The 23,978-nt window shown below is 42.1% G+C and overlaps 1 protein-coding gene across 2 annotated transcripts in view; it reads right to left on the reverse strand.

Moving 5' to 3' along the window:
* The window catches only part of LOC140203776 (striatin-3-like), an 84,594-nt gene that overhangs the window by 11,477 nt on the left and 49,139 nt on the right, over window positions 1-23,978 (reverse strand). For both annotated transcript variants that reach the window (XM_072269843.1, XM_072269842.1), the window contains exons 9-17: window positions 22,282-22,403; window positions 20,694-20,869; window positions 18,408-18,455; window positions 17,862-17,983; window positions 13,335-13,502; window positions 10,775-10,915; window positions 6,796-6,894; window positions 4,206-4,292; window positions 842-1,048 (exon numbers count right to left, since the gene is read on the reverse strand). In XM_072269843.1, coding sequence (XP_072125944.1) covers window positions 879-1,048; window positions 4,206-4,292; window positions 6,796-6,894; window positions 10,775-10,915; window positions 13,335-13,502; window positions 17,862-17,983; window positions 18,408-18,455; window positions 20,694-20,869; window positions 22,282-22,403 — 1,133 coding nt within the window. In that variant the 3' untranslated portion in view covers window positions 842-878. The remainder of the gene's footprint in view (window positions 1-841; window positions 1,049-4,205; window positions 4,293-6,795; window positions 6,895-10,774; window positions 10,916-13,334; window positions 13,503-17,861; window positions 17,984-18,407; window positions 18,456-20,693; window positions 20,870-22,281; window positions 22,404-23,978) is intronic.

A 23,978-nucleotide genomic window follows, 5' to 3' on the forward strand; every position in this document is an offset into this window, starting at 1 on the left:
TGGGATTAACACAAGCACACTTTGGCCAACATGAAAAACACCAGAGGACCGCCTGGAATATCTCAACGGCCAGGATAACCCCACTATGTCTTGCAAGAATGCTAGTTAATGGTCAATGGGAAGTGTGCATTCTGCCAAACCGTGCGTAAGACAACGTGACAGGTGTGTCAACTTTTCTATCTTAAAGGAAGGTTCGGGTGGTTGATTATCAACGTCAACCCTGTTTTTCTTCTTTCCAGCTGCACTGCCCAGCAACCGGATTTAATCTTGGCCTATTCACGGGACAATTTACAACGATCAATTAACTTTGGGTCTTTGGACTGTGGGAGGAAACCCTTGTGGTCATGGGGAGAACGTACAATCTCCATACAGGCAGCAGCTGGGTTGCCGGTACTGTAAAGTATCATGCTAACCACTACGCTACCCTGCCAAGCCATCCAAAAGAGAGTAGAAAACAATTGAAGGAAACTTGGACGAAGCCTCTCAACCATTCCCATGTCAGTTATACCACATATGGGGAGTCAATTACTTGTGCATGTTGAGGCATCAAAATTAACTATCCCGTCAGTTAAACCGAACCTACCATTTTACCATACGAATCCGGCTGGGTCCCAAACTGGGCAGCAGCAGTATCTGTGCGGAAGAAAGGCCCGGCAATCTACATGCCACAAAAACCCCAGGAACAACTACACCAACCATAGGGCGCCATGAGTTGATGGCACTCAACAACAACACAAATGTACTGGGCCAATATCACCCTGACCCCACCTCCCCTTTCATAAAGAATGAATCAAACATTATGTTATAGAGTGCTTTTCTACCCCAGTGGGCTGAAGCTCACCTGCTCAGAGGAATGAGACCAGGGAGGTTAAGCTGTGTCATACAAACACTTTAGCGAGGGCATCTGCTCCTGCACTAGCAATGTAAGCTTTGCTTGGGTGGAAGGTGACGTCATGAATCGCTTCATCATATTTCTTCCGGTGCGCTGTAATTTCCTGAACGCAGGTTTTATTGTCCAGGTTCCACAGGCGTATTGAGCAGTCGTGACCTGTGCAAACAAGTACATTCAGGAATTTAAACTTGCAAAGTCTACAACAGCAACACAACCTCCAAAAAATTAAGGAGTGTTACAGATAATGATAGACATTCCAAAGTACTATTGAAATACTGCCAATTATCTCATGGGAAGATCTCATAAAAGAGCACAAGAGTATCAGATCATTTCCTGTAGCTGGCCATATATCTCCTAGTGCAGGGGTTCCCAACCTTCATGCCATGGCCTAAAACCATTAAGTGAGGGGTCTTTGGACCCAGGTTGGGAACACTATTCAATAAAACAGTAAATTGTTTACTACAAACCCTTTTTTGGTTTTACGCAGCTCAGGGATCCTCAATTCTCCAAGTTTCCTGAAACCTTATCGATCTCACTATTGAATATACGCTTGACACGGCATCCCCACGCCTGTTGCGTGGAGTTCCAAAGGGGTAACACACATTGACTGAAAGAGTTGGCATCTGTATTGAAACTATAGACCTAAATCCACCCAGAGAATGTCTCTCATTTAAGTTTAATGAGTCAATGTTAATATCTGGGGAGACTCACGGTTTTTCAATTGATTAACAATTCACCCAAAAGAGAGTGCAGCAATCATTCAGTTCTACACAATCCTTCTGACAGACTCTTAGGCAACTGAGTCAAGCTGTTAGCAAGTGTTTTCCTGTACTTGTCCCATCCATGTACTTACTCAAGCTTCTCTTAAATTTCCAGAGGCACAACCTTAACAAGAAAAACATGAGTTGGCATGTTAGTGTAGTGGTTAGCACAACACTTTACTGCAGCAGCGACCTGGGTTCAATTCCCGTAAGGAGTTTGTACATTCTCCCCATGACTACATGGCTTTCCTCCAGGTGCTCCGGGTTTCCTCACACAGTCCAAAGATGTATCGGTTGGTCATTGTAAATTATCCTGTGATGAGGCTAGGTTAAATCAGGGGGTTCCTGGGTGGCAGGCTTGAAGGCTGAAAGGGCCTATTCCACGCTGTATCTCAACAAATAAACAAATAATACAACTCTCCAAACCCATTCTTTTATTTTATTTTCACCCTTCAATGCAAACCAGGTGACATTGTTTTTGGAATATCTGATACCCATCAGCGATGTAACAGAGTGCATCTTTTTGGCATTACTAAATCCATATAAAATATATGACATGTCCTTCACCATCTAGCCTTTGGCAAGTTCTCGCTTACTTCCGTTCTCAAAATGGAACTGGTGAGGAATCGGAAGCAAAGACTCAAAGATACCGACTGACACCAAAGTAATCAGAAGTGCTAATGGACCAAATTAGGTCAACCCCCCCCAGTTTATCACCACCACTCTGCTTCTCGACCCACCCCCCCATCATTTTTCTCCTGTCTACTCTTTCAGTGGAGGACTGGGAGCTGCTATTCGCCCTCCATTGAGCTAACTGCAGATTGTAGTTTGACAGCTGCCCAAAGTGGATTCAGTAGAGGGGTCACCATTCTACAGAAACAATGCTCTGCGTAACGTTTCCCTGATTTGAGTACATTCAAGTAGTGGATTCATCTAATTAGCTACTGCTTGGAAACTCAGCGTGGCAGGCATCTGTCTGGTAGGAGGAATATAATGGGAAAATTCTTATCAAAACATAACTCTTCAAGGAAAGAATAGCACCGTGGCTACTAACCAGTTGTTATCAAACCCCAGAGACAGATTAGGTACCCCTACATGGTCAAGAGGTTCACTTGCTGTTCAGACCAAACATCAGAATGGGGAAGAAATGTGATCTAAGTCATGGGTCCCCATCCTTTTTTGCACCGCGGACCGGTTTAATATTGACAATATTCTTGCGGACCGGCTGACTGGGGAGGTGTTCAAGTAGGGTTAAACTCACCTCAACATGCCTTTTACAGTTAGGGTTGCCAACTTTCTCACTCCCAAATAAGGGACAAAAGTAGCAGTCAAACCCTGACGAAGGGTCCCAGCCCCAAATGTCGACTGTACCTCTTCCTATAGATGCTGCCTGGCCTGCTGCGTTCACCAGCACTTTTTGTGTGTGTGTTGACAGGACACTTGTGTTTACCCCAAGAAAGACTAGCATGACCATGAAGCCTTGCGCGGGCACCTGTGTGCGCATGCGTGTACGTGCGATTTTTTTTGCACAAATCAGTTTTGGCTTAATCTTCCCGATTACACTGTACATACATCATTTCTACTTTATATAGGCTGTGTATTTATCAAATCATTCCTGCTTTTACTATACGTTATTGTTATTTGGTATGATTTGTTAGGTTATTTTTTGGGTCTAGGAACGCTCAAAATTTTTTTCCCATGTAAATTAATGGTAATTGCTTCTTCGCTTTACGCCATTTCGGCACGAAAGGTTTCATAGGAACGCTCTACCTTAGCGGGGGAAATACGGGACAAGGGTGGTCCCGTATGGGACAAACCAATTTAGCCTGATATACGGGATGTCCCGGCAAATACAGGACAGTTGGCAACCCTATGTTCAAGTTCAACAGTGTGTGACAGGGAATGAGGAGAGGTGTAGCTGACTCATATCGTTTCCTCGCGGCCTGATAGCACATGCTTTGCGGCCCAGTGGTTGGGGACTGCTGATCTAAGTGACTTTGACTAAGGGATAATTGTTGGTGCCAAAGAGAGTGGTTTGAGTATCTCAGGAACTGCTGATTTCATAGGATTTTCACACATAATAGTCTCTAGAACAGGGGTTCCCAACCTGGGGTCCACAGAGCTCTTGCTTAATGGAATTGGTCCTTGGCATAAAAAAATGGTTGGGAACTCCTACTCTAGAGGTTACAGAGAAAAGTGTGAGTGGCAGCTTTGTGGGCGAAAAGACCTTGAGACAGGTCAGAGGGGAATGGGCAAACTGGTTCAGGCTGACAAGAAGGTGACAGTAACTCAAAATACAACATGACACAACTGTAGTATGTAGAAGTGCATATCTGAGTGCACAACAGCATTGAACCTTGAAGCAGCAGAAGATCACACTTAAGAAAGTGGTGACCGAGTGTCTCCTGCCAACTGAACACCTTTTGAAACAAATGCACTTAACTCTCTATATTTTGAGATGTCTTGGTGTTTGCAGAATTTAATGCGATAAAAAAATACAAAAATCTGCAGACAATGGATTAAAGATCAAATGTGGTTTGAGCGATACTTACTTCCTGACATCAGGAATACTCCATTAGGATCTACTGCGAGAGAGGTGACGGCATCCAAGTGAGCAACCATTGAATGAACCATTTTCCCTAAAAAGTGGATTGAAGAACATCAGAGACAGGAAGGAGGACAATATTGCAGTCAATCATGCTCTCTCCACTATGTCTTGCACTGACCATGTCAATGGTTGTCTCCATATTCCCAAATCTAGACTGTGCCTCAACTTGGTTCAAATTTCAACTCACCATTAAATGGTGGTGTCAGGTTCCATTAATAATTGGAGGGAGCAGTCAGGTGTCAAATTTAAGACCACAAGAGATAGTCTGCTGTGCCATTTCATCGTGACTGAAGGTTAAAATTCCCTTCAAAGATCACATTAGGGATAGAACTAGGCATACAAAATGAGGTAAACACTTCAAAATGTTTAAATCTTAAATGTTTAAATCTTTAAATGTTTTAGATAGTTTTGTGCTGTGATTGTGATGAGTGGGGGGAACTAAGGATCCTACTTAAGTATTATTAATTTACTTATATTTTACTATTAGCTTTTTTGTATTTACACAGCTTGTTTTCTTATGCACATTGGTTATTTGTCCGACTTTGTGTGTAGTTTTTCTACTGTGAATGCCCACAAGAAAATGAATCTCAGGGTGGTATATGGTGACATATTTACATATTTTGATAATAAATTTACTTTGAACTTTGAACCAGATGTTTCTCCTTCAATTTTCTTTGTACATTAAAACTGGATATTGCTCAGGTTCCTGTTGGGTCCTTTACAACATCATTCACAGGAAATAACTTTCACAACTAACGCAAAGTTCTACCATTACTAGCTCATTCTTCGACACGCTGTTAAGTTACATCTCATTACAGACTCTTTGCCATCTCAATCACTGCAAGAGATTTACACAATAAACTAATTAACTCCTTGACCCTATTCAAACAGCAATAACATTTTGACCATAGGTATGTCCCATCAGTTTTGCAGAAAAGTTCCCATGACCAAAGATCTATCAGCCCTGAATATAATCAATTATTAATCTCTACAACTTTTTGAGGTGAGAATTTCCAAAAGATTTACAACACTTGTGTAAAAACATTTTTTTCTAAGTCCTCAAAGGCTATAACCCCTGGATCCATTCTTTCAGCTCAAGAAAATAGCCTCCTAGCGTGAACCTAGAGGCATATCGACCAGGAGAAATGCATCTCCTCTCCACACACTCATCAATAACTCTACAGTTAGGACCACTTGCACCATTTCAACATTCGGGTTTCTGGGCATCACTATTTTGCAGAACCCCTCATAGGAGAACCAAGTCTCTTAATAACCACAAACCTTGGCAGAGTGCATTTTTTGGGGCAGCTGGGAAAATTCTATCTTTTAAGAACGTACTGCTGCAATTCTACACTATCTTAATACAGACCATCCTCTGAATAGAAATTACTGTCTAGTTAGATGCAGCATCCTTTCACAATATACAAAAACTAGAGCAAACTGCTAGAACATCAGGAAAGGTTAAAAATTGTGTGTTCAGGATAAAGAAGCGGGCAGAAAATATCACCCAGCAAACTGACTTTTCCAAAAGCTCTTTTCTGCAAAGTGCTATAGAGCTACTGAAACAAAAAAACCATGTCATCTTAAAAATTTCCTCTCTAAGACAACTAATCTGATCAACCACTCTGCAGCTATTACCCCCATCACTGCACTGCAAACACTAAACTATTTTTTCTAATGATGTTTATATTGTAAATACATGCTGGTATTTATGTACCATTTATGCATATTTTATTCTGTATCAGTACTTCTAACTTTAATAATTCTTTATTATTGTTAAATATTGCTTTTAGTTGCATGCAGTGCAAGCACACCACAGCAGATTCTTAATACCCATTAACATATATGGCAACTCAAGTTGATTCTTGATACTCTTTCAGAATATTGGGTACTTCAATGAGATCATATCTCATTCTTCGCCACAGCAAGTATCTGATCAAGAAGTGCAACTGCACTGTTTAAAACAAAGCACCACACACAAAATGCTGGAGGAACTCAGCAAGGCAGGCAGTATCTATGGAAAGGAGTAAACAGTCGACGTTTCTGGCTGAGACCCTTCTCAGGTCCTGAAGAGTCTCAGCCCAAAATGTAGACTGTTTCTTCACTTCCTCCAGCAATTTGTGTGTGTTGCTTTGGATTAACAGCATCTGCAGAATCTCTTGTGTTCACCATTAAAACAATGCTGTATGCCTCTCACCTCATTTACCACATAATAGTCATAGTCATACTTTATTGATCCCGGGGGAGTCTGTGCAAAAGTCTTCAATACATCTATCTCTCGAGGATGCCTAGGATTTTTGCACAGACCTGTAGTAATTTTATGTATTGCACTGTAATGTCTTTATTGTGGAGTGAGAGTGCGAAGGGGGCAGGGAGAGGGGAATCATGGTTGGGAAAAGGGGAAGAGAGAGGGGAGGGTGTGTGTGTGTGTGTGTGTATATATTTTATATATATATATACACACACACACACACCCCCCCCAAGACTTTTACACAGTACTGTACGTATCTTCTTTAAGACATCAATATCATTACCTGTCTTGTTATCAAAGAAGCGAATACATCTGTCATCATGTGCAGTAATGGTGATCGGCAGCTTGGGATGAGTGACAATCCGGTTGATCTGATTAGCAGCTGAGAAAGACAGAGAAATGCAATTAAGACAGGCATTTTTTTACTTTATTTTTATAAAGATTCAGATGAAGGCCATTGTTACTCGGCTGATGCCAAGTTCTGGGAGAGCACTCCATTAGTTCACTCCCTCTCTATTTCTCCATACAATGCAACTTAATCTTTTGAAGGGGCCGGCATGGTCACGTAATGGTTAGCACAACGCTTTACAGTACCAGTGACCCAGGATCAATTCCCCTCGCTGCCTGTAAAGAGTTTGTATGCTCTCTCTGTGACCACGTGGGTTTCCGCCGGGTGCTCCGGTTTCTTCCCACAGTCCGCAGACCTACTGGTTGGTAGGTTAGTTGCCCATTATAAATTGTTCCCGTGGTTAGGCTAGGATTAAATTGGGGGTTGCTGGGTGGCATGGCCTGAAGACCCAAAGGGCCTATTCCACGCTGTATAGTAATAAGTAAATAAATAAACAGATGAATGAATAAATAAATAATAATACATAAGAGTTGCAGTACAAAACAGACCCTTCCATCCAGCTCATATGTACCGTATCAGATCCACTGCAGGTGTGCGTATGGAGGACTCTCTTCTGGGTGTGTATGTTTTTCATCTGAACAGACCCGCTTCAAAGCTCCTACACTGTAAGTTGCATAAGGCGTACCGTAACTAACTTGAGTCAGTAAAAACACTATTCCATTGTAGTTTTTGCTCCGTGTAGTATGTAACACGGTCCACACCGACAAGGTGCCTTCTGGAGCTCGTCACATTTATCTGCATTCAGCTTGTAAACCCTTCCAATCCACGTACCTTACACACAAATGTCCATCAATCCCCCTTTGATTATTTTTTGCCATTAACCTACACTCTGTGCCAATTAACAATCAAGATGACTTTCCGATATGGGACAAAACTGGAGCGTGTGGCTGAACCTACGAAGGTGCATGTGCACTCCAGACAGTGCCTGAAGTCAAGTGAACCGGTCCCTGGACCTAGTCCATGGCCTCCTCTACTGCTGTGATGAGGCCACACTCAAGTTGGAGGAGCAAGACCTTATATTCCATCTGGGTAGCCTCCACCCTGATGGCATGAACATTGATTTCTTGAACCTCCAGCCCACCCCCTCCTTCATCATTCCCTATTCCTGTCTCCCTCTCTCACCATCTAGCTGCCCATCATTTCCCTTCGGTGCTCCTTCCCCTGCCTTTTCTTCCATGGTCTTCTGTCCTCTCCCATCAGACTCCTCTTTCTCCAGCTCTGTATCTTTTTCATCAATCACCTTCCCGGCTCTTCACTTCAGCCCTTGCCCTCCCGCTTTCATCCGTCACCTTGCGTTTCTCCCTCCCCTCCCCCCACCTTCTAACTCTGACTCCTCATCTTTTTTCCTCCAGTCCTGCTGAAGAGTCTTGGCCCGAAATGCCGACTGTTCATTCTCAGCTATAGATATAGATGCTGCCTGACCTGCTGAGCTCCTCCAGCATTTTGTGTACATTGCCCTGAAAAATTGCACCTCAGGGTCATGTTTTAAAGTCCACCCTCTACAAAATTAACTAGGGTCAAACAAGAGCAGTGATTTTTGAGGAAATTACAAGTAGGCTAGACAAGGGAGATGCAGAATGTTGAGAGGCATGGACAGAGTGGATGCGGCAAAGTTGTCTCCCATGATGGGGGAGTCTAGTACGAGAGGGCATGACTTAAGAATTGAAGGGCGCCCATTCAGAACAGGGATGAGAAGAAATTTTTTTAGCCAGAGGGTGGTGAATCTATGGAATTTGTTGCCACAGGCAGCAGTGGAGGCCAAGTCATTGGGTGTATTTAAGGCAGAGATTGATAGGTATCTGAGTAGCCAGGGCATCAAAGGTTATGGTGAGAAGGCGGGGGAATGGGATTTAATGGGAGAATGGATCAGCTCATGATAAAATGGCGGAGCAGACTCGATGGGCCGAACGGCTGACTTCTGCTCCTTTGTCTTTGTCTTATTAAACCTGATTCTGCATTCCGAGTTTTAGCCAAATTTTAATACTTGTAGACTGTGAGGGAAGCAGATAGGCAATGACCTGGAAGTCTAAAATAAACTGCAGATGCTGGAAATCTAAAATAAAAACAGAAAACATTGCAAATAGCCAGCAGGTCAGTCAGCATCTGTGAGAAGGGAAAGGGGTTAATTTTCATTAGAAATCTGAAGAGGACTCAAGATGCTAAATACTTCCAGAATCCTTCTATTTTATTTATTTTTTAACCTGTTTTAGAATTGAACTCAGGTTTCTCATATGACGGATAGGGATACTAAAAATTCCTCCCCGTGCCTTGTTTGGCGCATCGGGCAGCAACCTTGCCATTTCTTTAGCATTTCTCTATTTTACAAGGCCGAGTTGCTAGCTTGATGCTCAACTCAGCACGGATGGAAAGCTTGCAAGGAGATTCGAACCCTGGACCTTTTGTTCCGAAGTCCGGGTGTGGATACCGCTACGCCACCAGCATAGACTCTGTCTTATTTTGGACACCTCAATTTTCTTCATTGTTAAGTGACAGAAAGATGATGGCTGAATATTACTAGGTCAAGAGGTCACTACTCTCTCCTCAGTATGCAGCCTTGATTCCCCTTTAATGTCAACTGCAATTCACCTGCTTTACAATCATGCCTACAATGCAGAGTACCAAATGCTTAACGTCTTCATACTGTTATTGTTTTTACTATCTCAATGCTCTGTTGTAATGAAATTATCTGCATGAATAGCATGCAAAACAAGTTTCCTACTTTACTTCTGACAATAATTTAACTTTTGTTTGTTACGCACCCTCCAGGTGTAACTATTCAAGTGGGTACAGAGTCTAAAAATTTCACATATGTTACAATTGGCACAGTTCCCAGCGCCAACTCCTGGGGACCACCACTAGTAAAAGGCAATCAATCATTAAAAATCCCTCTAAATCACCTTCTGTCTCCTACTGCTGAGCCAATGTTGAATCCAGGTGGCCAAAATGCCCTGTATGCAAACTACAATGACTCCTCTCCCTCATTGATACACTTGATTCAACACCAACATTATGTGCCGTGTTGTATGACATTGGTGATCATGGTCCTACGTGCCCACGATTATTCTTGGCAAATTTTTCTACAGAAGTGATTTGCCATTGCCTTCTTCTGGGCAGTGTCTTTTCAAGGTGAGTGACCCCAACTATTATCAATACGCTTCAGAGATTGTCTGTCTGGCATCAGTGGTTGCATAACCAGGACTCGTGATATGACTATGCACCACCTGCTCCCATGGCTTCACATGACCCTGACTGGGGGCTAAGCAGGTGCTACACCTTGCCCAAGGATGACCTGCAGGCTAGTGGAGGGAAGGAGCACCTTACATCTCCTTTGGTGGAGACATATCTCCACCCCAATACCCATACCTAATTGATCAAATATAAAAAGAAATCCACTTCCTTCACAGGGAAAATTATGGATGAGCATTAAATACAGGCCTTGCTTACAATCCTAAGAATACAACAAATGGTATGAACTGGTAAGCCACTTACAAACAACTCTTTATCATTTCTAAGTTAAACAGTTAGGGATTCTTTCCATTAACCTCCCCTTCCCCTTTGGATGGGACAGCAGCACAGCGGGTATTAATTACAGTGCCAGGGCTCAATTCTGCCACTATCTGTAAGGAGTTTGTATGTTCACCCTGTAACCTTCAGGTATTCCAGTTTCCTCCCGCATTCAAGCAGGTTAATTGGTCACATGCGTGTAATTGAGCAGCGTGAGCTCATTGGGCCAGGAGGGCCTGTTACCATACTGTATCTCTGAGCAAATAAAACATGTAATTTCAAGGTAGGAGTATTGCTTCTGTGTAGAGGACAGGCCCTCCTTGCTTCTTCTAGCCTCTGGTCAGCTTACCACTGTCAGATGTTTTCGAATCCAGGGTGATGACTGGCTGCAGTGTCTCCAAATCGTAGATGACCACATCTCCACTGGTGAAGGAAGTCACGGCATGAGCAGGGTCACTTAAGAATGCCACGGAGGTAGGAATCCCATTTTCTGGGGAAAAAATTGAATAAAGTCTGAATTAAGAATATAACCAAATTTGGGCTCAAACTGAAAAAGTAAACAGTTATATTGATTATCAAATGGGAGTCCCATCTTGTGCTGCCTCAGGGGTTAAGACGGGGGAGAGGTCACTGTTTATGATTACTTTCTTACTACATGAAGGTGTCCACCAAGAGATACATCATGGAAACAGGTCCTTTGGTACAGACAGTGAACCAACTACAAAAAACATGTTTACGTTAATCCGACTCTAACCCATTTTATTCTTCTCACTTTCCCCATTAACTTACTCTTTCACTCTAGATTCCACTTTTCATATTGACACTTGGGGAAATTAATCTTTTGACCTGTGCATTTTCAGGACGTGGAAAGAAACTGCAGCAGCCAGAGAAACCCATATAATCATGGGGAGGACATAGACACTCCACAAATCAACACTAAATCAGAATGGAACCCAAATCACTGGATATGCGAGGGAGGGAGCAGCTCCACTGTGTTACTGTTCAAAGTAAATGTTAATATCAAAATACTTATATGTCACCACGTATAACCCTGAAATTCATCTTCTTGTGGTCAGACTCAACAAATCCAGAGAATACGAACTATAACAGAATCAATGAATGACCATCAAACTAGGGCTATCAGCCAGAGTGAAGACGACAACAAGATGTGCAAGTACAAAAAGAAGAAACAATAATATAAATAAGCAATCAATATCAAGAACCTGAGATGAAGAGCTCTTGAAAGTGAGTCCATTGATTGTGGGAACATTGCAAAGATGGGGCAAGTGAAGTTATCTCCACTAGTTCAAGAGCCTAGTAGTCAAGGGTTAGTAACTGTTTCCGAACCTGTGAATCCCAAGGTTTCAAGTTTGTGTATCAAGTGTAGCAGCCTCCCCAGTGTTTAAAATAAAGGTGACATTCTTGGTCTCAAAAGGTCAAGAGTAACAGTGAATTTGGCAGGTTATCAGATGATGGTCGAATCCAAAGGAAGATCATCCAATAAAGAATGGCACGACTTTATGAAGAGACCAAAGGAAATAACTTGGAAAATGTATAGATTGAATCGTTGATGGCTGACTTCAGTTGTTCTCTGCTTTTATATACTTATCGATCAGTTGGTTGGCTGGCTGTCATTACAGAAACTCAATTGTGATGTAGGGAGGTGATCGTGTCACCGATTGGTTGTGTGGCATACCTGTGTGCTGTCTGGAATTTTTGCCCACATTAGTTTATAAATGGGATCGAGGTTGACATGTCTGTTTATAGAACTGTTCGTAGAAAACCATGTTTCTAGGAATTCTCTTGCATGCCATGTGTTTGCTTGTACCATGACTTTCACTGATGCCCAGTCAAATTTGTGCCTCTCTCGATTTTCATGGGTTGAGACTAGGGAGAGTTGGTTATGCTGCTTAACAGCCAGTTAACGCCTATTGACCTTTGTGGATGGTTTTCTCCCAGTTTGGCCAACGTAATATTTGCTGCAGGCCACACACTGGATTTTGTAGACCACTTTGCCTCGTTCAATAGCTTGGAGAGGCTAAAGACTGGAAGAACAAACATTCTACCTGTACTACGAAATTCCTAGTATTCTTTATTACATAAAATACATACTATTCTTATATATTTGTATACACTTTCTTTTTCTCTCTCTCCTTTTCCTCCCTCTGTCCCTCTGTAGGCTACTAAATTAAACTTACAACCCTCTCACTATACCCCTTGCCCATGCTCTGGGCTTCCCCCCTCCCCCCTTTCTTTCTCCCTAGGTCTCCTGTCCCATGATCCTCTCATATCCTTTTTGCCAATCACCTGTCCAGCTCTTGGCTCCATCCCTCCCCCTCCTGTCTTCTATTATTTTGGATCTCTCCTCCTCCTCCCACTTTCAAATCTCTTACTAGCTCTTCTTTCAGTTAGTCCTGACGAAGGGTCTCGGCCCGAAACGTCGACTGTACCTCTTCCTAGAGATGCTGCCTCTCCTGCTGCGTTCACCAGCAACTTTTATGTGTGTTGCTTGAAATTCCAGCATCTGAAGATTTCCTCGTGTTTTATTTTCTCCCTTTTTGCTTTAGATCAGGGGTTCCTAATTTATTTTTATGCCATGGACTGTTAGCAATAATTGAGGGGTCTGTGGACCCAGTTTGGGAACCCCCGGCTTAGATCTTTCGGTACAAACTCTGCTTTAATTGAACAAAGGTGATGGAGGAAAGGATGAACAACAATGTTGCATATCCAGGAATCAAAGATCCTTTTTTTATTCTCCCGTTCTTCACCCCATGCCAAGAACACACCCAGTGTGTGATACCCTACTTTTTCTCCCTGCCAGCCATTGATCCATGTACATGTCTCTCCTTTCAACATACCCCCTCCCTTCTCAATTATTCCATAAGAGCTGTGCATTTGCCCATACTCACCCTTTTCTCTGTTGTAGGTGCTAACACAGGCTGGACTGGCAGCTGCATCCCATAACCTGACAGTTCCATCTGCCGAACACGAAATCAGGCGATTCTTCAGGGTACTAAACGCAAGCCCCCAAATCGTATCTGTATGACCATTTAGTGTTCTGGATAGAATGCTGTCATCTGTAAAAAAAAAAAGAGAACATATTGATTCAATCTGCTGAAGGACGAACTTCATGAAACAATATTGTAGTCAGCCAGGGTGGAAATAACATAACATTCAGACAGGTCTGAAAGGAGACAGGTAATGTTTGTACCACGTAGCGCTAGGCAATAACCACATCTAAAAGGATGGTCTAACCGTCAAAGTTCTAACATTCAATGGCAAGACCTGTGGGCTCACCTCAGGCACGAACTCAACAGAAGCAGCCAACGTGGTACACAGAACAGTACGACACAGGAACAGGCCATTCGGCCCACAGTGTTGTGCCAAACCAACTAAAAAGTACATCAAAAAACACTCAAACACTAATCCCTCCTACCTACAACAGAATCAGAATCAGGTTTATTATCACTGGCATGTGTTGTGAAATTTGTTAACTTAGCAGCAGCAGTTCAATGCAATACATAATAAAGAAGAAAAATAATAATAAGTAAATCAATTACAGTATATGTATATTGAATAGATTAAAAATTGTGCAAAAAACCCCAGAAATAATATATTAAAAAGTGGGGTAGTGTTCATGGGTTCAATGTCCATTTAGGATTCAGATGGCAGAGGGGAAGAAGCTGTTCCTGAATCGCTGAGTGTGTGCCTTCAGGCTCCTGTACCTCCTCCCTGATGAGAAAAGAGCATGCCCTGGGTGCTGGAGCTCCTTAATAATGGACACTGTTTCTTGAAGATATCCTGGGTGCTTTGTAGGCTACTAAATTAAACTTACAACCCTCTGCAGCTTCTTTTGGTCCTGTGCAGTAGCCCCCCCCCCAAAACCAGACAGTGATGCAGTCTGTCAGAATGCTCCCCATGGTACATCTATAGAAGTTTTTGAGTGTATTTGTTGACATGCCAAATCTCTTCAAACTCCTAATGAGTATAGCCACTGTCTTGCCTTCTTTATAACTGCATTGATTTGTTGGGATCAGGTTAGATCCTCAGAGATCTTGACACCCATGAACCTGAAACTGCTCACTCTCTCCACTTCTGATCCCTTTATGAGGATTGGTATGTGTTCCTTCGTCTTACCCTTCCTGAAGTCCACAGTCAGCTCTTTCATCTTACTGATGTCGAGTGCAAGGTTGTTGCTGTGGTACCACTCCACTAGTTGGTATATCTCACTCCACTAGTTGGTATATCTCGCTCCTGTACTCACTCTCATCACCATTTGAGATTCCACCAACTATCACCCGCAAATTTACAGATCGTATTTGAGAAATGCCTAGCCACACAGTCATGGGTATAGAGGGAGTACAGCAGAGGGCTAAACACTGCTCCATATCCTTCCATTCTCCTTACATCCATGTGCCTACCCAAATGCCTCTTAAAAGCCTCTAATTTATTTGCCTCTACCACCATACCAGGTAGTAGATTTCAGGCATTGGCCACTCTCTGAGTGAAAAAACTGACCCTTCATACCCCCTTGAGTCTACCTCTTCTCAATGCATGCCCTCTGGTATTAGATATATCAACTCTGGGAAACAAATACACTCTGTCCACTCTATCTGTACCTCTCATAATCTCGTAAACCTCTATCAGGTCTCCCCTGCACCGCTCCAGAGAAAACAACCCAAGTTTATCCAGCCTCTCGTGATAGCACAAGCCCTTGAATCCTGGTAAACCTCTTCTGCATCAAACCCTCTCCAAAGCATCAACATCCTCAGTGGGGCGACCAGACCTGTACACAGTACAACGGATACAATGAATAGAACAGCAGTTGAGAAACAGGATGCCCAGTCGCAGCTGACTCACTACCTGATAACCCAAAGCCTCCAAACCATCTATAACTCAAAAATAGTAGCAAGGTATGGTCTCAATTTGCCCTGATGAAAGCAACTCCAACAATACTCAGAATTCCAGGATGAAACAGCCAACTTGACCAACAGCTCAACCAGTGACCTAATTATTAATTCTCTCCATCATCACACACTGCCTACATGCACTGCAGATACAGGTCTAGACTAATTTGAAACCACCTCCTAAAGCTGGCAACACTACCTCCTAGCAGGATAACAGCAGCAGACACATGCAAATCAAAGTTCAAAGTAAATGTATTATCAAAGAATGTCTATGTCACCATATACTTTGAGATTCATTTTTCCACGGGCATTCACAGTAAAACAGAAATACAGCTGAATCTACCCAAATGAAGTCTGACGAACAACCAACGTGCAAAAGAAGACAAAGAAGTGCAAATACAGAAAAACACAATACTGAGAACATGAGCTGTAGAGTCCTTGAAAATGAGTTCATGAGATGGAGAAACAGTTCAGTGTTGAATGAGCGGGATTATCCCTGCTGGTTCAGAAACCTGATGATGATTGAAGATTAATTATCATCATCATTATGAGCTGTGTCATATGACATGGGTGATCGTGGTCATTCCATGACCATGATTGTTCTTGGCAATTTATTCTGCATTGCCTTTTGCCTTTTTTTTTAGGCAGAGTATTTACAAGACAGGCGGCCCCAGCCATTGTTAATACTCTTCAGAGACTGTTTACCTGGCGTCAGTGGTCACATAACCAGGACTTGTGATATGCACCAGCTGCTCATATGACCGTCCACCACCTACTCCCATGGCTACAGGTGACCCTGATCGGGGTGGTGGGAAGGAAAGCAGGTGCTACACCTCGCCCGGGGTAACCCGCAGGCTAGCGGAAGAAGGAGCTCCTTACACCTCCTTTGGCAGAGATGTATCGCCACCTCGCCAGCTGAGCAACAGCATTAGTCATACACTGTTGAGGTGATGATGAGAATAATATGCAAATTTCAATAGAATTAAGTAGTGAATTCTAGTGATCATCCATGGTCATGATTAGAAAAGCAGTATCTCAGTATCTAGAGATTGAATGGCCAACTCCTGACGAAGGGTCTCGGCCCGAAACGTCGACTGCACCTCTTCCTAGAGATGCTGCCTGGCCTGCTGCGTTCACCAGCAACTTTGATGTGTGTTGTTTCTGCTTTATTTCTTTTTTTTAATATAGTTATTTCTTTATTTCTCTGTCCCAAAATTGTTGACTTTTGTTGTTGGTATCTAAAACGTGTTCAATAATGGTTATATGGGATTTATTTTTCCTGATGTCAACAGTCGCTAATAAACTTTCATTAGAGCCAAGTCTGCGTTTGCTACTGGTCTTGGATAGAAGTCAACCATTGATTGTACTCTTGTGTTAACATTTACTTAAAACATTCTCAATAAAGGAGGGTGCAGTCAGAATAACACATCAATGAAATGAGACATTACAGGGTTGAGCTGACTATGTCAAACTAACTTGTGGCTAGACTGCCCTCTCGGTCAGATGGAGTATCCTTTGACGAGGCGACGAGAACATGTAGGATGGAGAATACGCTGCACTGCTAACAGAGTTAGTTAATTCAAGCAAGGGCATTTGTCTAATGAAAGGAAACTTTTGTGAAAACATAGCATTCTTCCAAAAACAGAGGAACTTGCCAGGCAGACAAGCTCCGCAGAGGATTGCTAATGGCTGGGGTCACCGTCTTGTATAGACACTGCCCAGAAGAAGGCAATGGCAAACTACTTCTGTAGAAAAATTTTCCAAGAATAATCATGGTCATGGATAGAGAACAGCTTAAAGGCACACAGAAGACCACAAATGCCATGTCTTACAGCACTGCACAAAATGAAGATGATAATGATGCTGTTGCAAATAATTTTTATTTGACGTCTATCATTGTAGGCAATGCATTTCCCTAGTGATACTACATTCATGTCTCATCAGCAAACCATATATATAGTCATCAGAAACACAAAAAAGGCTGCAGCACACACATAAAATGCTGGAGGAACTCAGCAGGTCAGGCAGCATCGATGGAAATGAACAATCAGTTGATGTAACCAGCCGAGATCCTTCTTCAGGACTGAGGGGGAAGTGGGAAGGTGCCAGAATAAAACGTTGGGGGAGGGGGAGGAGGATAACTAGAAGGTGATAGGTGAAAACAGATGGGTGGGAAAGGTCAAGGTTGGAGAAAAAGGAATCGGACAGGAGAGTAGAGTGGACCATAGGAGAAAGGAAAGGAGGGTGGGACTCAGGGTGAGAAGAGGTGAAAGATCAGAGTGGGGAAGAGGGGGTGGGTGGGGAAAGAGGGTGAGAGAATTTATTTTTCACTGGAAGGAGAAATCAGTATTTATGTTATCCGGTTGGAGGCTACGCTAGAAGGAAGGTTGGAGGGGAAGGAGGATAGCTAAGTGATAGGTGAAGCCAGGTGGGTGAGAAAGGTGAAGGGCAGGAGAGGAAGGAATCTGATAGGAGAGGAGAGGCATTAGAATGCTGTATTGTTATGTGTAAGTGCTACTTGGTACATACCGTAAGTGTCATATGGGTCAGTGTTCAAACTTGGAATATTCCAGCAGCAAATTGTGCCATCAAGCCCTCCACTGAAGCATTGATCTCCTTTGGAACTAACAGCTATTGCTAACACTGGGTCTCTGTAACAACAGGAGATAAACAGATCACCAGACTGCGTAGAAAATGGCCAGATAATTTACCAGTAGCAACGCAGTAAAGTACATGTAGTAATTTCTCTCTGACTGACACTGGAGAACAGTATTGGCTTTTTGATAAATGGATATTTAGCTATTTAACAACTTCAGTTCTGATGAGATCAAGTTGGCACAGAATCTGGATCAAATCAGAAACCGATTGTGCTACAGAATAAGCCAGTTTCAGTTGATCAGGAGTGGATGTCAGCTGTTTGCTTGCACTACTAATGTCACATCATATCACACTGTCAGAGAATATGAACCAAAATAAATAACATGGCAGAAAAAAGTTAAAAATTAGGAAATTTTCAGTTATATAAAAAGTGCAAAAAATAAGTCTGATGGAGCAGCAGAGTCCAATTATACTCACACATGACCCCTGAATGTATAAATGGGTTCCACATCCAATGCAGTACTCCTAAAAGAAAACAAGATTAAACAGTGCAGAACATTTTTTTCGCTCATAAAATACTCAAGCATAATTACTCTCAAAAAAACACTAAAATTTTCTTTAGTCACTTTCAGATCTTTTTGACTTTCTGTGAACACCCAAAGAATAGCTTAAACCTAACAATATCAATTCTTCTGGTCCAAAATGTGCCACATTCTATCTGAATCCCAGTACATTTTTAAGCCCTAATCAGGCATACTTCTATAGATGTCTATTGACTGGATACATTACAGCCTGGAATGGAAATACCAATGCCCTTGAACAGAAAATCCTACAAAGAGTGGATATGGCCCAGTCCATCTTGGCACCATCTACATGGAACACTGTCATAGGAAAGCAACATCCATCCTCAGGGACCACCCCCCCCCCCCCCCACCAAACCCACCACCCAGGTCAGCTCTCTTCTCGCTGCTGCCATCACCATCAGGCTCTTGAGCCAAAGAGGTTAACTTCACTCAACTTTGCTTGCCCTATCATTGAAATGTTCCCACAACCTATGGACTCACTTTTAGGGACTCTTCATCTCATGTTCTCAATATTTATTGCTTATTTATCTATTATTATTACTTCTTTGTTTTTGTTGTATTTTGCAAACTGGTTGAATACCCAAGCTGGTGCAGCCTTTCATTGATTCTGTTATAGTTAATATTCTATGGACTTGTTGAGTATGCCCACAAGAAAATGAGTCTCAGGGTTGTATATGCTGACATATATGTACTTTGGTAATAAATTTACTTTGAATTTCAAAGTCTCTCAAAGTACAAAAGAAATATGTAAAAGTTCCATTTGGCCCACTAACAATCACATGCCCTTCGCAAGTCATCCACGACACAAGATTCTTGTGTAAGGCAAGTTTGTGCTGGAACCAGAGGATACATTGTCAGCAATGAGTACCCTCAGATTAGTTGCACAGGGAAGCTCTTTTTGCTGTCATAGTAATGATCTCACGTCAGAATTCTAAACTACTATAGCCATGGTATGATGTTTTGTCTTTAAGCTCTCCAGGCCAGATTCCTTGTGACCACAAAAACTATAACCATATAACATATTAACAATCCAAGGGTGCAGAGATTTACCAGGGATGCTGCCTCTGTTAGAAAGCACGTCTTATGAAAATAGATTGAGTGAGTTAGGGCTTTTCTCTTTGGAATGAAGAAGTACAAGAGATGAGTTGATAGAGCTATACAAAATGATAAGAGGCTCAGATCAAGTGGATAGGCAGAGACTTTCTTCCCAGCATGGAAAAGGGTAATACCAGATGGAATAACTTTTAACGCAACTGGAGAAAAGTGAAGGCGTATGTCAAAGCAAAGTTTTTTTTTAAAAACACAGAGTGGCGGGTACAGGGAAAACCTTGCCAGGGCTAGTGGAAGAGGAAGATAAATTAGGGGCATTTAAGAGACTTTTAGAAAGGAACACATTGTGAGCCAGATACTACTGTGCTATAGTGTTCTATGTTCACTTCAAAAGTACCCTCAAATGATACTTAATGATGAGCCACAGAAGGACCAAAACTTGATCAAAGAGATGCTGAAATGAGCAGAGTAGTAGAGAAGTTTAGGAGGAAGATTTCAGATCATTAGGTCACAGTAGCTGAAATCATTCTTTTACTAGTAATACAATTATACTCAAGGATGTGTATAAAGATGTTACCACAGTATAAAAACTATCATGAAGCATTTAAGACTGATGGAAATTAAGAAAGAGGCAAGGGTCTGAAGCAAATTTGATTTAGAGGCGCAGCACAGTTTCAGGTCATTTGGCCATTGAGCCCATGTGACTAGTTAGTCTACTAAAGTATACGACTCTAAACGTGAGAGGAAACTGGAGCACCCGGAGAAAACCCATGTGGTCTCAGGCAGAACGTAAAAACTCCTTGCAGATAGCAGTGGAATTGAACCCAGGCCACTGGCTGTAATAATGTAACACTAACCGTCACACTGTTGTGCTGCCCCAATCTTTGGGCAACAACTAAGGTCACTTTGCTTGTGTGCATTCACCTACAAAGCTTTGGGTTAAAACTAGCCAAACCCACTATCCAACTTGGTGGATCAGAAGCCCACTACAATATGTAGTTTCTTAGTGAGGTAAGTCACCCCCCGTGACTGTATGCACATCATGAGTATCATTCTATCAACCAGATTTTCCTCTTTATTCTAATAATACAGAAACATTGTTCTAAGTAGTTAGATAAATAAAATTTACTTCTTGGCAGGGATCGTTTTCTGCAGGTTCCATAGCTTCAGTGTGCGATCCTCTGAAGCAGTAATGAGCACTGGCTCCTCCGGGTGAAATGCCAGCGCACGGATCCCATCAAAGTGACTCCGCAGTGTATACTTAGGATTCCAGGTCTTCCTAAAGGCATCCTTACTATCGGACATCTGAAAACAAGGGACAGAAATTACGCTATTTCGACCTCTCTGCACAATATTTTGGATTGATGGAGAAAATCATATGGGGGGGGGAGAGACGGACCTTGGTAATATTTAGCTATCATTGTGACAAAGCAATCTGCTCAGGAAGTTGCACGTTATATGTCAGACCCTAATGCTGCGTTTGAGAAACTAAGATTGCACCCTATAAAGATTTTGCTTCCTGATCATGAAAATCACCTTGAAGTTTCCCTATCACACACCATTTTTTTTGGAATTGCCTACATTTGTTATTTCAATTCATAATTCAAGTGAGAATAACTTATGCCAAGATTAAGGAAGGCATCTTTGTTGGTCCATAAATCAAACAGGTCATCAATGACGGACAATTTGAACAACTAGTGGGACCGGAGAAAATTGCATGGAAGGCATTCAAGAATGTTGTTGAAAATTTTCTTGGCAACTACAGAGCACCAAACTATGTGCAGCTAGTTGACAACATGCTTCACACGTACAAAACCATGAAGTGCAACCCGTCACTAAAGATTCATTTTCTGCATTCCCATTCCCTGCAAATCTTGGCGGTGTCAGTGATAAGCATGGCCAGCATGATACAAGTAGTCTGAAATTATATTTGTGTTCAGCTTCAAGTGGCCTATCATAAACACAAAAAAATTTCAAAGGAATTAACACTTTCGAAAAAATTTGTCATTCAGTGCAATTACTATCAGTGCACAATTCCTTTCTACAGATGCTGCCTGACCTGCTGAGTTGCCCCAACACTTTGTGTGTGTTATATAAACACACCCACTGACTCTAGATTACAAGGTTGAAGAACAAAAAAAGCCATTGGTCATAGTCCCTGTCACTACGCAGTATGAACATCTAGATGTTGTGCACACATTAGAGAAGCCCAAAGCGGGATGTCCTGCATACACAAAATAATCTGCAGATGCTGGGGTCAAAACAACACTCACAACACGCTGGAGGAACTCAACAGGTCGGGCAGCATCTGTGGAAAAGATCGGTCGACGTTTCGGGCCGGAACCCTTCGTCAGGACAGTCCTGACGAAGGGTTCCAGCTCGAAGCATCGACTGATCTTTTCCACAGATGCTGCCCGACCTGTTGAGTTCCTTCAGCGTGTTGTGAGGGATGTCCTGCATGGTTTAACTGCCTGGGATCACTCGTACTTGACAAATCAGGATTGCTTGTGCTCGTGGAACTCAGCTGGATGAGTCAGTACCTGCAGGTTTGGCAAGAATAAAAGCCTGAGTGGTCTAAATAACAGTGCTTTCTCTTGTGGTCACCAGTCTCATGCTCAGTGAACCCAATAGTTCATAAATCAAGATTTCAATGTTATAATTTAAAACAATTTTTCTTACAATGCTAGGGAAGTTAGCACAAGAGGTTAAGCACTTACATCATTGTCATTAGTGACAGTCAGCCCAGCCAGCTCGCCTAAGCTCATCTCTCCATCTCCAACAGTATCCGCTCCAAGTATAAATGGTTTGCTGGCATGCGGGGGAAAGGCAAGAGGAGCAGCTGGGGAATAAAGAGAAGAACTTTCAATAAAGTTATCATCAATTGTCCATGACAAAGTTACCCTAGCCTTGCTTATTATTTCAGCCTAATGTGTGTTGATGGGCATTTCATTCCCCACAAAATGAAATTATTTGTTCAAAATAAAATTAGAGTTAGACACCATCCCTGCACAATAAAAGGAACAATCTTTCTGCTTTAGGAGCTTTGCAATTATTTAACTACTTTTGAAATGTGCTAATATAGGAAAGGATTTTAGACACAAGCAAAAAGCAAAAACTGTGATGAGAAAATAATTTGTTTTACTTATGTTAACTGAAGGATAAATAACAGCCAGAGCACCAGAAATAAATCCCTTGTTCTTTTTGGAAACAATGCTACAGAATCTTTGACACCTGCCTGATAAAGCAGATGGGCCTTCGCTTAATATCATCTGCTTCTAAATACTGTACTGTGCAAAAGTCTTCAGCACCCTAGTTTTTTTAATACTGTTTCAGAGGGTATGGCCTCCACAGGGACCTGATCCCAACATTATCAAGGCTGTCTGGGATTACCTGAAGAGACAGGAGCAAGCAAGACAGCCAAAGTTTGCAGAATAACTGTGCCACATTATCCAAGATGCCTGGAACAATCTACCAGCTACTTTTCTTATAAAACTGCACAACAGTTTATCAAGAATTGATGCCATTTTAAAGGCAACGGGTGGTCACACCAAATACTGATTTGATTCAGGTGTTTTTTTTTAAACTGTTTCCCACTCCTTGTAGTAATTTTTTGATTATTTAGAAATGTTTCATTTCATTATTTTTATTTGCTTTACAGAATATTTTACATACACACAATACTGTAGATTTGGATGCTCACATTTACCGTTACTAACCATTGCTCAGTTTCATCTATCGAAGTAGGCCTTATCCCATCTCATCCTAGCATTTGTTCAGACCACAGCTTTTAAATTCAATCTGTCTTGGAAGGCATCATACTAGCATAGGGAACTATCTGAAATATTTGTTCTGAAGACATTCAATTAATGTACCCTCTAAGATGTTTGCCACACACACATCTTCTGCTAATAGAATTGCAAAAGAATTTGCATCCCGAGGATGGGCTTTAGGATGCAGGGAAGCTCAGGAAATGCCCGCTGTGGCTGCTGCTGAATCCGCAGTATTCCTGATCCATTGATGGGTGCTGTTAACCCATTAAAGTCAACGGATCAATAATTCTTGAATTGTGTTTATTTCACTCTGCAAATTTATATTTACACTGACTTACTCCTGACTCGGCTCAGCAGCAACCGCAGGTGGAGATTCCTGAGCTACCCCGGCTCCCCTGGGTCCTAAAGTCCATCATGGCACAAATTCTTCGTGCAATTCCTTTATACACTAGGAGCAAAAAATGTGTGCATGCGCACACCTTAGAGGGAACACTGCATTCAGTCTTTTCAGCTTAGCTAATGTATCTGTCAAGGTCCATAAAACCATAAAACATAGGAGCAGAATCAGGCCATTTGTCCTATCCATGTCAGCTCTGCCATTCCATTATTTTGTTATTTGCACAGTTTGTCTTCTTTCTCACATT

The sequence above is a fragment of the Mobula birostris genome, chromosome 10, assembly GCF_030028105.1.
Source record: "Mobula birostris isolate sMobBir1 chromosome 10, sMobBir1.hap1, whole genome shotgun sequence".
In the NCBI taxonomy this organism is placed as follows: Eukaryota; Metazoa; Chordata; class Chondrichthyes; order Myliobatiformes; family Myliobatidae; genus Mobula; species Mobula birostris.